Source organism: Schistosoma haematobium, chromosome 3, assembly GCF_000699445.3.
Source record: "Schistosoma haematobium chromosome 3, whole genome shotgun sequence".
Classification (NCBI taxonomy): domain Eukaryota; kingdom Metazoa; phylum Platyhelminthes; class Trematoda; order Strigeidida; family Schistosomatidae; genus Schistosoma; species Schistosoma haematobium.
The window spans coordinates 13,076,935-13,091,567 of NC_067198.1; the positions used below are offsets into that span (position 1 = coordinate 13,076,935).

A 14,633-nucleotide genomic window follows, 5' to 3' on the forward strand; every position below is an offset into this window, starting at 1 on the left:
TTATTTTTTATTATTTCACATTATGCTTAGGAAATCCTTATCTAACATTAAGTTTATACTGGTGAAGCAAATGCGTCGAACTATAGTAAGCCGGTTTTATCAGATGTCGTTCAGATCAGGTTCTCTGCCGACCACTTCGTTTTATGATTGTCTGATAGCATACTCTTCACTCTGGTCTCAAAATGTAAAGGTATAGACGAACATGTTCATATACTGTAAAATGATGACCAGAATTTGCGCGCTTTATTTACTGTGACATTTTCTCAGTAGTGATAAATTCTCAGAAAATTCATCCAAAAGAAATATATACGATGGAATTCCAGGTCCTTATCGTTTAGGACATAGCTTTAACTATAAATAGAACTAGCTGAGCTCTCTTTGCCCTTTAGTTTAAGCAAACTCCGCGAGAATAATTGACCTACTAGTCTGGACTGACGCAAACAGACATTTAAATAATACTGTTCCCTTACCGAAGTCTGCAAAATGAAAGGAAGTTATTCAGAAAATGTTGCGTTTGACATGTCGAAGGAAGAACTGATGGATGTTTAGATCATGATTAAGATGCCTGATTTGTTGGTTCCTCAGGATCGGTGAACCAAAATCTTGATAGTCAGTGAACTTTCTCGTTATGGTTCAGGATTGAACACCGATTCAATATTGTCAAATACTTATTAACAAATGCTGGAAAAATGTTGGCGTTTTATTTGACTTTCACCCTAATTGGTAGTTTTTGACTGAACGAAATGAAAACCATTAGTTAGTTAAAATGGGGCATTGGAAACTTTGGCTGAAGAATGCAGTCCCAGTAATGTCCCTCCGTCAGCTTTTTGACCTGCACTGTATTTCATCTACTATCCAACAGCTTCCTGTCGTCTGATGTTAAGACTGTTAGACTTGGTGGACGACTTATGGTGAGGACTCGGTGTTATTCTGAAGTTAATACAAGTTCTGATGATGGTACTGAAGCAAATGAACTTCCTTTAAGTATTGCTTTCTGTACCTATGCTTTGGCGATCTTTAGAAGTGAACATGAGTGCATCCAAAAAAGGGAAATTTTTTACTCTATAATTCGACATCTAGGTTAGGATTATTTTATATTTACTATAGCCCACGTGCAACTTCAACATTTAAATATTAGAAATAATCGACAGTCCAAAGTAACAGTTTTTAAAATTGAGTGACCATGAGTTGTTGATGTCAATAAATATTGTAGAACATGTGCACAGTTGGAGTGGTGCTTTGTGATCTATGAAGATGAGAGATTTCCTTTATCAGATAATCAACTGTGGTGTTCTATAAAAATCCCATTTTATGTAATTCTGTTTGTATATATTTGTATGTGTTTGTAATATACATTCGTAGATATTCCCTTGTTCCTCGTTACAGGTAATATTTATTCTAATGTTGTCAAGATTTGAACATCTGTTTCATACGATAAGAACACTTTTTCGTACCTTAAAATGAGAAATTGGTAGTTTAACATGTTCATGTGTATATTTCGTTTCTCGCTTCAACCGTTGTTGAGATAAGATGAACTTGCATGATTGATTTAGGAGCACCATTTGGTCCTGGGGTTTTGTATATTGTGTTAATCACATTTAAGAATAAAAAAGGCGGTCATACGACTCCTTTGTATTTGAACGTTCTCCGTCTGCTTTGATTTAACTGATTAACTATGTGACGTAGAAATAATTTGTCTACGCTGCTGGGTGTGCTCTTTTATGGTGGGAACGTAGACTATTTGTATTTTTTGAGGGCTAATTTCTTAATAAGTTTACTAGTTGTGATCGAATTTCCGGTTGCTGAATAATTCTTCAGCCGTATAACCTGATTATGATATTCGTCTAAGTACTCTGTAAAATTCATATTGACAACTTTTATGATTAGAACCAAACCAAAAATAACGCTTCACTATTCATTAATAACCAATTAGATAAGGTTCGAATGGTCGCTTGTTTTCATAACACACCATTAGTTAAGATGAATTACAAATATAAATATTACACGAATGGTTGATCCAATTAGTAATGAAGACATTCCGCTACGCGTAATATAAAACCTCTGGAAAGAGATATAGTGCAATATACGTGTAGAATTATGGTCTAGTCCGTTATTAGTACTACCGTATTAATAGACCTAATCTTAAAATTGTAGATTTGTCACGATGTGACCACCTAATCTATAATATCGTATGTAGATGTCACATCATTGTCTCAAGTGACTCGTCGTATCGTGACCTTTAGCAGTATGGTGCTTCCCACTAAGGAAGAACACATTTTGGCTGCAAAGTGAATAATATATTTGGTGTGGAAAAGTATGGGTGACACAAGAATAACCACGCATACAAGGCTGAGACACATCATGCCGATTAATCATTGAATGAATGAAATGTTCCCACTAACTTTTTGTAAGTGCTGCGTGTTGAATACAAATCTTTCCAGTGATTACGCGCTCTGCTTCAAAGTGTGTCGTTAGGGATCAATGCCATTACATATGTAACATCGTGTGGGATGGACGACACACGTAGGGGCCTACCAGGTCCAGATGAACATGGTCGAAACGAGTGTCAGAATTTGTGAGGGAGCCCGAAGGACATTTCTTGTGACTAATCATCTAAGATTTCTGACATCTTGCACTATGGCGTCCCATATCGTCAAATCTTTATTCACACCAGGCTAACAAAATCGTTCTGCTATGAGCTTGGTGGTAACATAAACACTTGGATGAGAATGATCGTGAAACATATTGAATACTTTGCGTCGAGAATGTTTCGCAGGATTAGAAGACCCCTACCTTTGGGTGTGTCATTTGGAACAATTTCCGTACCAGTTCCCATCTCTTTAATACTCAGTTTCAGGGTAGTCGAAGATAACTCGTGCTGAAAATCAGTGTCTCCTTTTTGAATCTGTCTCTTAGCTTCACTAACACATTGAGACTCTAAGCGTCTCTCGGGTTCTGTACCTATGTCGAATATATTCACTTATTTCTTCTACATTTTACTCCTTGAAACGTTTGTCATTTGTACTTTCTTCCTAAACTGTCCCACACTTTATATTTTGATCTTTCAACTGAATGTCCAGTAATATCGTTTCTACCAGTAGTGACACTACAAGTACAAAAACAACTAACTGAAGAAGAAATTATTCAGAGGTTATTAATAAGTTGCTTATCTCAGCAAGATTATGAGAAAGCTCAGGACAATACCAGAAAATGATCTCTGAGTATTGTGTACAATATATTTAACTCAACTAGAACACCGAAATTGGATTCCCCACTAAGTAATCAGGATCACACACTTCCTCAGGTCTTTGATCCTAGAAAGGCTTGCAAGCAAGAAGGAAATGGCGAAATCAGCGTCCCAAACTGCTCGTGTTACTGGCTATCACTGCGGAGAAACAGCAGGAAGAGATCATGGTATCATACTCATGTCACTTGTTAGAACCAATGTCCCAACATTTGGATGTGACCACCAGACTGGCTCGATTCACTGCCGCTGTGATTCAGCAGTGTCTAGGCAGTATTGCGGACTTATGTTAAATCACCCCTGTCCGCAGTTCTGGTACATTCGTCCATTGTACAGAAAAAATGCACAAACAGGACTAACGAAATAAAAGTATGAGAACATTTCAAAAATAGTAGCAACCATTCACACTAACATATCAAACTGGTCCATCACAGGCTCAAACAAACAGTGAAACAATAAAGCTAGCACATACGCCAGCAAAATTATCAACTGTTATTAATACCCTGGTATCTATTAAAAGTAAGGAGCAGTAGGAAAGAGAATGCCAGTAGCATGGCTACTTAAACTCCGAAAATGGGGGACAAGGGCTGTAGAAAAAACACCCATATCTCATCTATTGTCCTTTGTCGGAGATTAGCTCATTAGAAAGTTGGGCGACCTTTGAATAAGAACATTGAAACAAATACCGTACAATACTCCGAAAAGGTATCACGTCAGCCAACTCATGCCTTTTGCATGAGGGCGTATATTAACAAAAAGTGATCCCCCTCGGCTAAGGGAAGTTTGGGATTCAGAAGGCCTTACAGAGGAAATTTAATGACATCCTGGAGACCAACGATCAAGCAGTCTTGTCAAATCCAAGTTGGACAAAATAAACCGTGTGCTACCATAGTTGCCTCTAGAAGATCAGAAGACACCTATGAACCAAATAGCATGGTGATTTACGGATAACATGAGCTAGTAGTTGTTGGTTGGGATGAAGGTTACGAACACGATATGCAGTGGTGGCTTTGACCGCCACTCAGGACACGTGTTCACACCACCACAATAATTATCGATAATTGTTACGATACGATGAGTCAGTGTAGACAATGATTAGAATTACACGTAAGATCTTATGGAGTAGGCAGTTACATCATGACAAATCTGCAATTTTAGGATTATTTCCATTATTAGATCAGTACTAAAATCATGGTAGACCATAATTCTACAACGTAAAACCCTCGAACTTAGATAATTTACAGACAGATGATCATCGTCAAGTTGATGATATTCATGTCCACTCACTGCTAGCACGTAGTGATTCTTCTTCTTCTTCTTCTTCTTCCGTCTTCTCGTACATTATCAATTAAGTAAACTATTTGTTTATTCTTGATAGAATCATTTCTTAGTACTCGAATTGTCACATTATTTTCACATCGCAACTAGCTAGTATCATGCCTGGTGATGCGACAGCTGCTGGTATAGAGAATCCCCGCTGCCCTGAGTCAAACCTACTCACTCAAACTAAAATATATACAAATCCAACTACAACACTGACTAGAATTAGTGCGTTCGATTGGCTAGGTTACAACCAATAAGACATAAAAAATGCCTGGAACCATACCGAAATACCAGGAATAGACCGTGAAAAAATCAGTTCGTTTATACAAACTAATGATAAAGTTATTGGATATTTGATGGTCAGTTTTCGGGACATTTGGATAACCTCTTTTGGCGGCACAGTTGTATTAAGTTTTCTTGAAAATGCCTAACACGAAGGGAGATGCCATGCGAGGTTTAGCCGTTTTTATCTCTGATATCCGAAACTGTAAAAGTAAAGAAAGCGAAATACGCCGCGTCAATAAAGAACTCGCAAATATTAGATCAAAATTTAGGGGTAATAAGTAGATAATTTGTAATGCTTTGTAGGTGATAAAACACTTGATGGTTATCAGAAAAAGAAATATGTCTGCAAATTGCTCTTCATATTTCTTTTGGGGCACGATATTGATTTCGGACACACTGAGGCAGTCAATCTGCTTTGCTCAAACCGATATACAGAAAAGCAAATAGTAAGAGTATTTTGCAAAATAACACCTATAGGGATATTTATTCATATCTGTACTCATCAATGAATCACACCCACTCATGAATTTGGTTATTTCACGTCTTAAGGATGACCTGAATAGCCGGAATCCTGTGTTTATGAATCTTGCATTGCAATGCATCGCCAATATAGGGAGTCGTGAAATGGCTGAAAATTTTGCAGACAAGATCCCTAAATTACTTGTATCAGGGTATGCCCATGCTTGTTCATTACCACCTTTAGTGATACAATTGACTCCATCAAACAAAATGCTGCTCTTTGTCTTCTGAAGTTGATTAGGGTTGCTCCTGAACTGATTACGTATGATGATTGGACTGTTAGGGCCATGCATCTACTTAATGATCAACATTTGGTGAGTTTAATTGTTTATTGCTTATGAAACTAGTTGTATTTCGAGTATGATACGCTGAAATTAACTCCACCATACTAGATATGCAAACAACCCCGCTTTCAATTGTCCATTCTGATGTCAGGAGTCTTATTATTTGAACATATTATTTCTAGTGTGAGTTAATTACTGCTCATTCTTAAACGTGCTCTAGTTCACGTAAAGTTAACTAGACCTTGTTGTATTAGGAATACTTCATAGATCGTCGAATATCGACTTCATTTCAATACACCTATGTATACTTGTAGGTAAATATAGTCTGTTCTCTCTGTTGAGTGTATCACACACATCTGTGTAATGCACGTTTTACGATGGAGGTCGATTAACTTTTGTAGTTGACACTTTCTACTGCTATATAATTCACCAAACACAAACCGGCATCGAAGCTCACTCCTTGTGAGCACTAGTAGGACTCCCTGACTGGTTAAACTGAAATGGAACAGAGTTCAAACCGACTACTCTATGTCTAAAGGTCAAACCACCGCCCTGTTATAGTTAAACTGCGAAGGTAACCGGCCTATAGATCGAAACCTCTTACTTTCAAATCAGTGATTTTTGAGTTGTAGGGTCCATGTATAAGGAACATTCTGGAAGGAAGTACTAGTTATCTGTTGACATATTTGCTTGTATGACATCATGTTCTGTAAAGTATATAAATTCCATTACTCTGTTTTATTTCAATCAACCATAATATTTAAATTTATCTCACCATTTAGGGTGTTGTGACATCGGCCGTTAGTCTGATCGATGCTTTGGTGAAAAGAAGTCCAGAAGAACACAAAGGATGTGTATCTCTTGCTGTTTCACGCCTTAGCAGAGTAAGAATTTTTGTTGCAATATGGTTATTTTAACATTACTTGTCTTATTACCTCATATTTTATGTATTCTGTCCCTTCGTCTGTTTAAATCTGAGTGTTCAGATCACACGAAATCGCATCGTATTTTTTATAGTCCGATCTACGTAGCAGCGCATCTATACCTTCGTCAGATAAAAAACTACAAGTTTAAGAGACAATGCAACTTACTGTTGAGTATCGTAAGATCTTTATCTACCAATTCAATATAATGATCGTTCTGCATAACGTTCGATTGTATTCTGGCAACTCCCATTATTTACCTATTTAATATTGTGTTTTTCCAACATATCCATTCAACCCTTAATTAATTAAGTTTACTTGGTTATCACTGCAAATTGAGTGTGTGAATTAGTAGAATTTTTCCCCAATATATGTTCTCAATTCCAAACTAGGCTTTGTGTTAATAGTTTGGTGCTGTGTTAGGATTTTCGAAGTCACAGTATTAATAAGCGATCGCGTTATGTTCAGCAATTGCCATCACATTTGCGTTCACTATTACGCTGTTATTTTCAAAATCGTTTAGCAAGGAGCGAGTTATAACAGGACTGTGACCATTCCAGATAGTAGCAGTAGTAATTTTTCATGACAGCCTTTCCATTACTTTACGATTTACTATTTGGTCTCTAAACCGACTTACTGCACACATATATTGTGCGGGAATCCTGATTTACATAGCTCATAAACATGATAACTAAACTTTTGGGATTGATATCTGAATCCATCATTTCAAAAATTCATGTTTCCTCTATTTCCTTCCAGTTAATAACATCTTCTTATACTGACCTACAAGATTATACCTACTACTTTGTTACTGCTCCGTGGTTATCTGTCAAGTTACTACGTCTACTTCAGAACTACCCACAACCAGGTACGGTTAATTGTTACTACAATGTTGCGTCATGTGATAAGATATACCGTTTTGCAATAATTTATTTAATATTGTACTTTTAATTTTTATTATCCAGAGGATACTACGGTTCGTGCTAGACTTGCTGAGTGCCTCGATACTATTTTGAAGAAAGTTCAAGAAGCTCCAAAATCAAAGAAAGTACAACATCCAAATGCTAAAAATGCTGTTCTTTTTGAAGCTATCAATCTTATAATCCATATGGATTCTGATCCCAAATTGCTTGTCCGTGCTTGTAATCAGTTAGGACAGTTCCTACAACACAAGGAGACCAATCTACGTTACTTAGCTCTTGAATCATTATGCTTGTTGGCTACGAGTGAATTCAGTCACGAGGCAGTCAAGAAACATCAGGAAACTATTGTAAATGCACTTAAAGTAAGTCCTATTTACATAAACACTAGTTGTTATTGTGTTATAAATGTCCTGGGAGCTTAAAAAGCATCAGTCAGTCAGTCAGTAACAACGTAGAACTCCGTACGTACGTACATCAGTTCGAGTTGCCACACCACATTAGCACAGAGATGCAGTGGTCGACTCAAAGTATATTAAGTTTAAAAGCTTAAACTTTCAATGAACTTTAGTAAAGGTTTATTTGACAATTATTCCTTTAATAGTCCTAAGTTTACAGGTTGTTAGCACATGTTTCGAAAAATGTCATGTTGGTTTTTCCACTAGATGGATTAAATCGCCTAACGCCAAACAAAGTGATTCATTACCCCAATTAGGTTTTAGGTTGATTATATATGGAGTTTTCCAGGTCATATGTGAAAAATATTTATCAAAATCAAGGGTTTAAAGCACCGTCCTTTAAAATACAATTGTCGCTTTGTTTAGGGACCATATTTTCTCATTGAATGAGGAATATGATTTAATCTCTTTCTAAACCATAAGTGGTTTGATGCTGTAAGTCAACTTTTACTTTATAACGATCGAAAAGTTTTTAGCACTGAACAAAAAGCGCTTGACTTGGCGGAATGTTGCTATTCGTAGGAAATTGATAGGTAATGACTTTTCATTGAACTCGGTCGTGTGCTATATTACTGAAAATTGCCCTTGAAGTCAATGGTCCGACTAGATGTGAACAGGCTTTCAGCCTGGTCAGTCTCTAACTAAATATCCGAACAATAATCTAGGTTATGCGTTCCGTTTTTAAGATTTCAATGATTGATGTTATTATTGAATGCTCTTCACTAATTTGTTTGGAATTGTGAACTTAGATTCCACAACATTTAACACCCAGCGTCATTGTGAAAGATGTTACATTAAGTAAAGAAAGCATGAAAATGTGCATTGATATAATCCAGTATCTGTCATTGTGTTGTTGATTTTACTGTTTAGAGTGAACGGGATGTTTCAGTTCGTCAAAGAGCTGTGGATCTCTTATATGCTATGTGCGATCGAACTAATGCTCAAGCTATTGTAGGGGAGATGCTCAGCTATTTGGAAGTAGCGGATTATGCTATCCGTGAGGAGATGGTTTTAAAGGTTGCTATCTTGGCGGAAAAATACGCAACTGACTATTCTTGGTATGTGGATACTATACTGAACTTAATAAGAGTTGCTGGTGATTATGTTAGTGATGAAGTTTGGCATCGTGTCATCCAGATTGTTATAAATCGTGAAGACGTACAAGGATATGCGGCAAAGACAGTGTTTGAGGTGAGTTTATGTCTCATTTTTAATTATTGTTCAGTTATTTATAATGTATTTTACTGTGACAGTACTCTCCACTGTTTTAAATTGATACTGAATTGCAGTAGATTAGAAATAATTTTATGCTTTCGTTATTACAGTTGTCACACTTAACATAATGGTACGCTAATACTTTTCTATAATTCTTCTGGTTAACTTTAATCATAGATCACTGATATATCCTTATTGTTAGCACAATAGAGAATCATCTGAGTGCGTAAATTAGAAACCTTTGATCTACTATATCTCATGAGGTTTCATATCAAACAGTTTCTGACTTCATATGGGGTTGGTAACCGAAAACGGATAACCATTCTATTATTATCATTATTTTTTGTTATTATTACTGTTATCACTATCATACTGCTATTATTACAGCCGTTACGTAATTTTAATTTGGTGTGCGACCTTTTCCTTTCTGGAGTGCTAAGTTTCTTTTTCAGTTAATTAATCACACTAAATAACCCCGGAAACAATTCAAAGTGAAACCAAAATGAAGAAAAAAGATAAAGGATAGTTGTAGACGTGGAAATATTTACAGAGTACTAGCATAGGTTATATATGATCGTGGACAGAAAAATCCACTTTTTTTCGTGTTGACTACATCTTATCATTGTTTATACAAAAAAAGATTTCCATCTCTGATAAATCAGTTTTCGTATTCTTTTGCTTTTTTCTTGCATTTGGATTATTTCTGATATCATTTTAACAGGTTTTCTAGCATCTGTTTTTAACAGGAAGAAACACATTCATTTCAGCTAACTAGTTCATCCAATAATGCACTGTTCGTCCATCATTTTTACATATATATTGTTTATATATAGATATCTTTCAGAAGCTTCACGAACTATTATGTGATTTGACTTATAATTACTATTATTTATCACCATCATTCATTTATTTCTTCTTTGCATCTTATATCTTGTTAATTTCTCCCACTGCTAATGTGTTATGTTAATTTCGGATAATACATATTCGTGCCAGCTCCTAAATTAACAATGAATTATTCGCTTTTATTACGTTTATTGTTTTCATCTTATTGTGGAGATTACTGAATCATGACAGAAATGATTTTTTTAAAGTCACATATCTCTATTCTGATTCTTTAGTGATAATCATTAACCTTGCTAATTTACAGGCGCTTCAAGCTCCTGCATGTCATGAAAATATGGTTAAAGTTGGAGGATATATTTTGGGTGAATTTGGCAATCTGATTGCAGGGGACCCAAGATCAGCGTAAGCTTTCACATTATTTAGTTTTTTTTCCATTTTTTTTGGATGGGAACAGTCAATATTTTCATGAACAGATTTACTTCGCTACTCCACTGTTGTGAATGTATCCATCTGAAGTGAAAGATTTTTAGTCTTTTAAAAACCTGTTACTTGTCTTTTAAATTTTTTTTCGACGTTAGATTTATAAAACTGTAACTGTAAAGTCTAATATCGTTTCTCAAAGTGGGGATGTGGTATGACGGTTGAAGTATGTGCTTTCAAAATAATGTGGTCATAAGTTCGAACCATACTTCACTTCGGTTTAGGCAGTTAGTTAGTATCAGTGGCTGTTACGTGTGTTATATCTAAGGTTGTTAATAATGGTTTTGGAATGCGTTATCATACTTATTGGTGATTATTAAAACGACGAATAATCCTGATCAATAGTTAAAACGCAATGATATTATGTGACGTAGTGGCGACTGATTTATTGATGTAACATACCTGCATAATTAATATTAAGCCAAAAAATGAACATGATTACATTTTATCATTGGTTAGAATATCCTAGTTTTACAAGCCACTTGTGAACAGATGAGCCAAGATTTGATTGTTAACCTTATCTTTTTCCCATTGAATCACAGACTTAAAGTCAAGTGTATGATATAAGATTTGTTAAGTTGTTTCACAACATACTTTTAGAATAACAAATGTATACAGCACAGTGGCTAATACCATGCAGATTTATTTTAACGTCCGATTGCTTTTCAATATACCAGTGAACGCTGTTATGTAATATTATGATTAAGAATATAAGTTTTGTAGTCTATTTTCATGTATACCTACAAAATTAGTTGCACGGCACCCACATTTCATGCCGTTTCAGCGTACCATTCGTTAGTTGTGTAGGCTCAAAAACTGGAATAAAGTGGCAATTGATCGGGTTGATAATTACAGATCTAATACGTAACTTTTTAAATCCCACACTACCAATTATCAACAAATAACTTTTATTAGGTTCTTTTGTCATGGTTCTTTTCTAAATTTATAAAAATTCTACATTATTGATTGTTTCTGTTTTGTAAATTCATTTTTTTATATCCAAAGACCTAAAGTACAATTCAATTTATTGCATAGTAAATTTCATTTATGTACTCCAACTACACGTCAACTATTGTTGTCCACGTATATGAAGTTTATCAATTTGTTTCCAGAAATTAAGTCCGATATACAGTCTGTACTACAAAATGACAGTAATTTACGCAGTTCCAATGTAGAAATACAGCAACGAGCTACTGAATATTTAGCGCTATCGCGAATCGCCACTGATGACGTATTGGTTAGTCTTTTTTGTAATTATTCATTGTATAAATTATTACTACTGAAAATAAAATTTAACGGAAATTACAAACGCTCTATATTAGGATTGTTGGTAGGATAGGATTTCTCTATGATAAACTGAAATGTAATAGTTTCATCTTTAGGACCACGTTTAAACACATTCAATTTTCGCTCCATTTACCATACTTTAAATTTACTGGTAACGTAACGGTTTAAAAAGTCACTACTTCAATGCGTCTCACATCTACAACCTTTTCGTATCTTGATTCCCAACCCCATAACATTTCAGCAAATCCAAAGAAATGTGGTCATTACTGTTATTTGATCAGCATTATCATAGCAGTTGGTCTGCGAGTCCTAAACGTTAACTGACGTTTTATGTTTCAAATCGTACTCCATAAAGCTTACGATCACTGAAAATTATTTCCTTCAATTGCTGTTCATTATTTTAGTATTTTCTTTATTTAGGTGTTATTTAAATTTCTTGAAAATGTAGAAAGAAACTAATTGGTTCGCATTTAGATGTTTATTGAAGATCATGTTCTTTGTCAAGGTTCTATTGAAGATGAAACTTTTTGAATAGGTTTAGTTCCCGAGGTTGAATTCTGTTCCATGACCCGTTTCACTATTAATGTGTCAACGAATGAACTCAGCGTGGACCATATTTAAACAAATGACGATGATTATAGACTGTAGGGGAATGTTTATTACTACGTATTCAACTATATTTGACGCAGATACATTCACACTTTGTCGTCCCTTAAAACCTATGTAAATGTCCATGTACCTTATATTCTATATTTCTTTGCCTAGTCTTTTCTACTACACTTGATGGTGTTACTTTTATGACTTTATGTCCGGCTTTTTATCACGTGATTTATCCACCAATCAAAATACGACTTACACAATCTTAGCACTATGCCAAACCAATGACGTTCGACTGGTATGGGCAGCCTAGTGTCCTTATTGGTCATATGTCCGCCTATCCCGTCCACTTGAGTCCAAAACACCAATACCAGCTCCCATTATGCGAATCTGATCGAATCGTTTATTTCAGACATACTTGGTTTATATATCAGTCAAACAGACCTCAACGCACCATAAAATAGGAAATAACATTTGTACACAATAAAGCCAAAAAGTGACCGTGAGCGTGGGAGGCAGTAGTCAATAAACTGAACATAGCTTAAGAACAGTAAATCGTACAGTAATAAATTATAGGTCAAAACGAAGCTTATGATAAGAGGAATATAAATATACATAATCTAATTATTGACTAGTTATACCATAAGAATGTATAGATAATATTAGTCAATTGATATGTCTCAGAAGTTACCCGTGATTTAATCTTCGCTCGGATATAACAGTTACTACTTCTGGTACTGTAGGCTTTGTCTCGATAATTTCATTTCACTGTACTAATTTTGTATCGCCACTTCAGCTGTAATTTTTGGAAGTAAAGTGTTTTAAATTAGATCATATCGTACAAAATAAAGAGCTTATTTCTCTCTCATGACTTGTGGCTTAAAATCCGATTGATTTCGAAATTGAATTCCATCATACTCAATGTAGAAAGTTTTGTTGAAAATTATTCTCATGAAGTGATTGGGAATGTATTAATTTGTAAATAACCTTGAAGATATTATGAGTTTCCATGAGTTTTCAAATTCATTGTCGGGTTTATCTTCTCTCGTAGTACTTATTTTCCTATGCTTTGAGTAAAATTGAAATGTTGAGAATATTTCTTGGTCCATATTTTCTTATCTAGTTCATAAATTACAAATGTAAATGGTTTTTATTCTGGTTTTATTATCTCTTTTTGGAAAAAATTATTTGTTCACCTATTCTCTGTTATATGTTAATTATCCATATTATTTCTGACATATTTAGGCTACTGTTCTAGAAGAAATGCCACCTTTCCCAGAGCGTCATTCCAGTATTTTAGCTAAACTTAAGGCTAAAAATCCTAATACTGATGGTACAATATCAAAATCGGAAGCTGTTGGGGAAAGTTATGCTTTGAATTCAACCAAAGTTAGTTTTAAGTTGTATTATTATCTATTTTGTTATATATATGTGTACCAGTAATGTGTTATTCCTTCATTATACTTCAGTTGGGACGATACATTTCACGTTTTAAATATGTTTTTCAGAACTTTTTCTACAGCTGTGACAGTATGTCCACAGTTTAGGACAACTCTAAACTGATTTTAACCCAGTTTCCACATTCTTAGTCATTTTCAAGCCCTAATACATATTGGACTCTGTGGAAGTGGTAATTATAGGATTATCCTATCCTATTTGATCATCTTTATCACAGTAAAGAATAATTTTGTTTTGGCTTTTGAAAGCTGTCCTATGTTAAACAGATAGATAATCAAGTGCTTGGAGTAGAACCACTACCAAGTTGTTTTTAACATATTTTTTTACTCCAATCGTGATACAATTGTGGATTAAAGTAGGTAATTCCCTTCCACTAGCCAAAACTAAGAAAGAATGGGATCGTAACTATTATTTAAATTAAAATGAACAGTTACTGACTTTTTGATGAAGTCAGGTCACCCCATTTAGGTCACAACGTTGTTATTATTCTGTAGTTGAAAGCTGGTGGGAAAGTATCGACCCTCAAGATTTGTGTCTATCTACGTTAGTGTACATTAACAAACTCTTCATTTTAGCTAAAAAATAATGTAAATGCAACTTTTCACTCACTGACTCTAAAACACACAAAATGACAAAAATCGGTAATAATGTCTGGGTTAAATAAACGTAAAATCTTCATTTCCATACATGTAGGATAGTAGTAGTGCATATGTTTGCGTGGTTAATGTTTACATCATCATTGGTACATCATGATTTGTTAGCACTTTATATTACATAGCTAACCCTTGAGCATTTTA

The 14,633-nt window shown here is 34.9% G+C and overlaps 1 protein-coding gene across 1 annotated transcript in view; it reads left to right on the forward strand.

Annotated features, from left to right (window-relative positions):
- The first annotated feature begins 4,936 nt into the window (after positions 1–4,936).
- AP2A2 (AP-2 complex subunit alpha-2) overlaps positions 4,937–14,633 on the forward strand; it is a 52,035-nt gene continuing 42,338 nt past the window's right edge. The window contains exons 1-11 of the mRNA XM_051213041.1: positions 4,937–5,123; positions 5,156–5,298; positions 5,330–5,523; positions 5,556–5,685; positions 6,438–6,539; positions 7,338–7,446; positions 7,544–7,863; positions 8,827–9,147; positions 10,319–10,416; positions 11,500–11,731; positions 13,624–13,767. Coding sequence (XP_051068975.1) covers positions 4,991–5,123; positions 5,156–5,298; positions 5,330–5,523; positions 5,556–5,685; positions 6,438–6,539; positions 7,338–7,446; positions 7,544–7,863; positions 8,827–9,147; positions 10,319–10,416; positions 11,500–11,731; positions 13,624–13,767 — 1,926 coding nt within the window. The 5' untranslated portion in view covers positions 4,937–4,990. The remainder of the gene's footprint in view (positions 5,124–5,155; positions 5,299–5,329; positions 5,524–5,555; positions 5,686–6,437; positions 6,540–7,337; positions 7,447–7,543; positions 7,864–8,826; positions 9,148–10,318; positions 10,417–11,499; positions 11,732–13,623; positions 13,768–14,633) is intronic.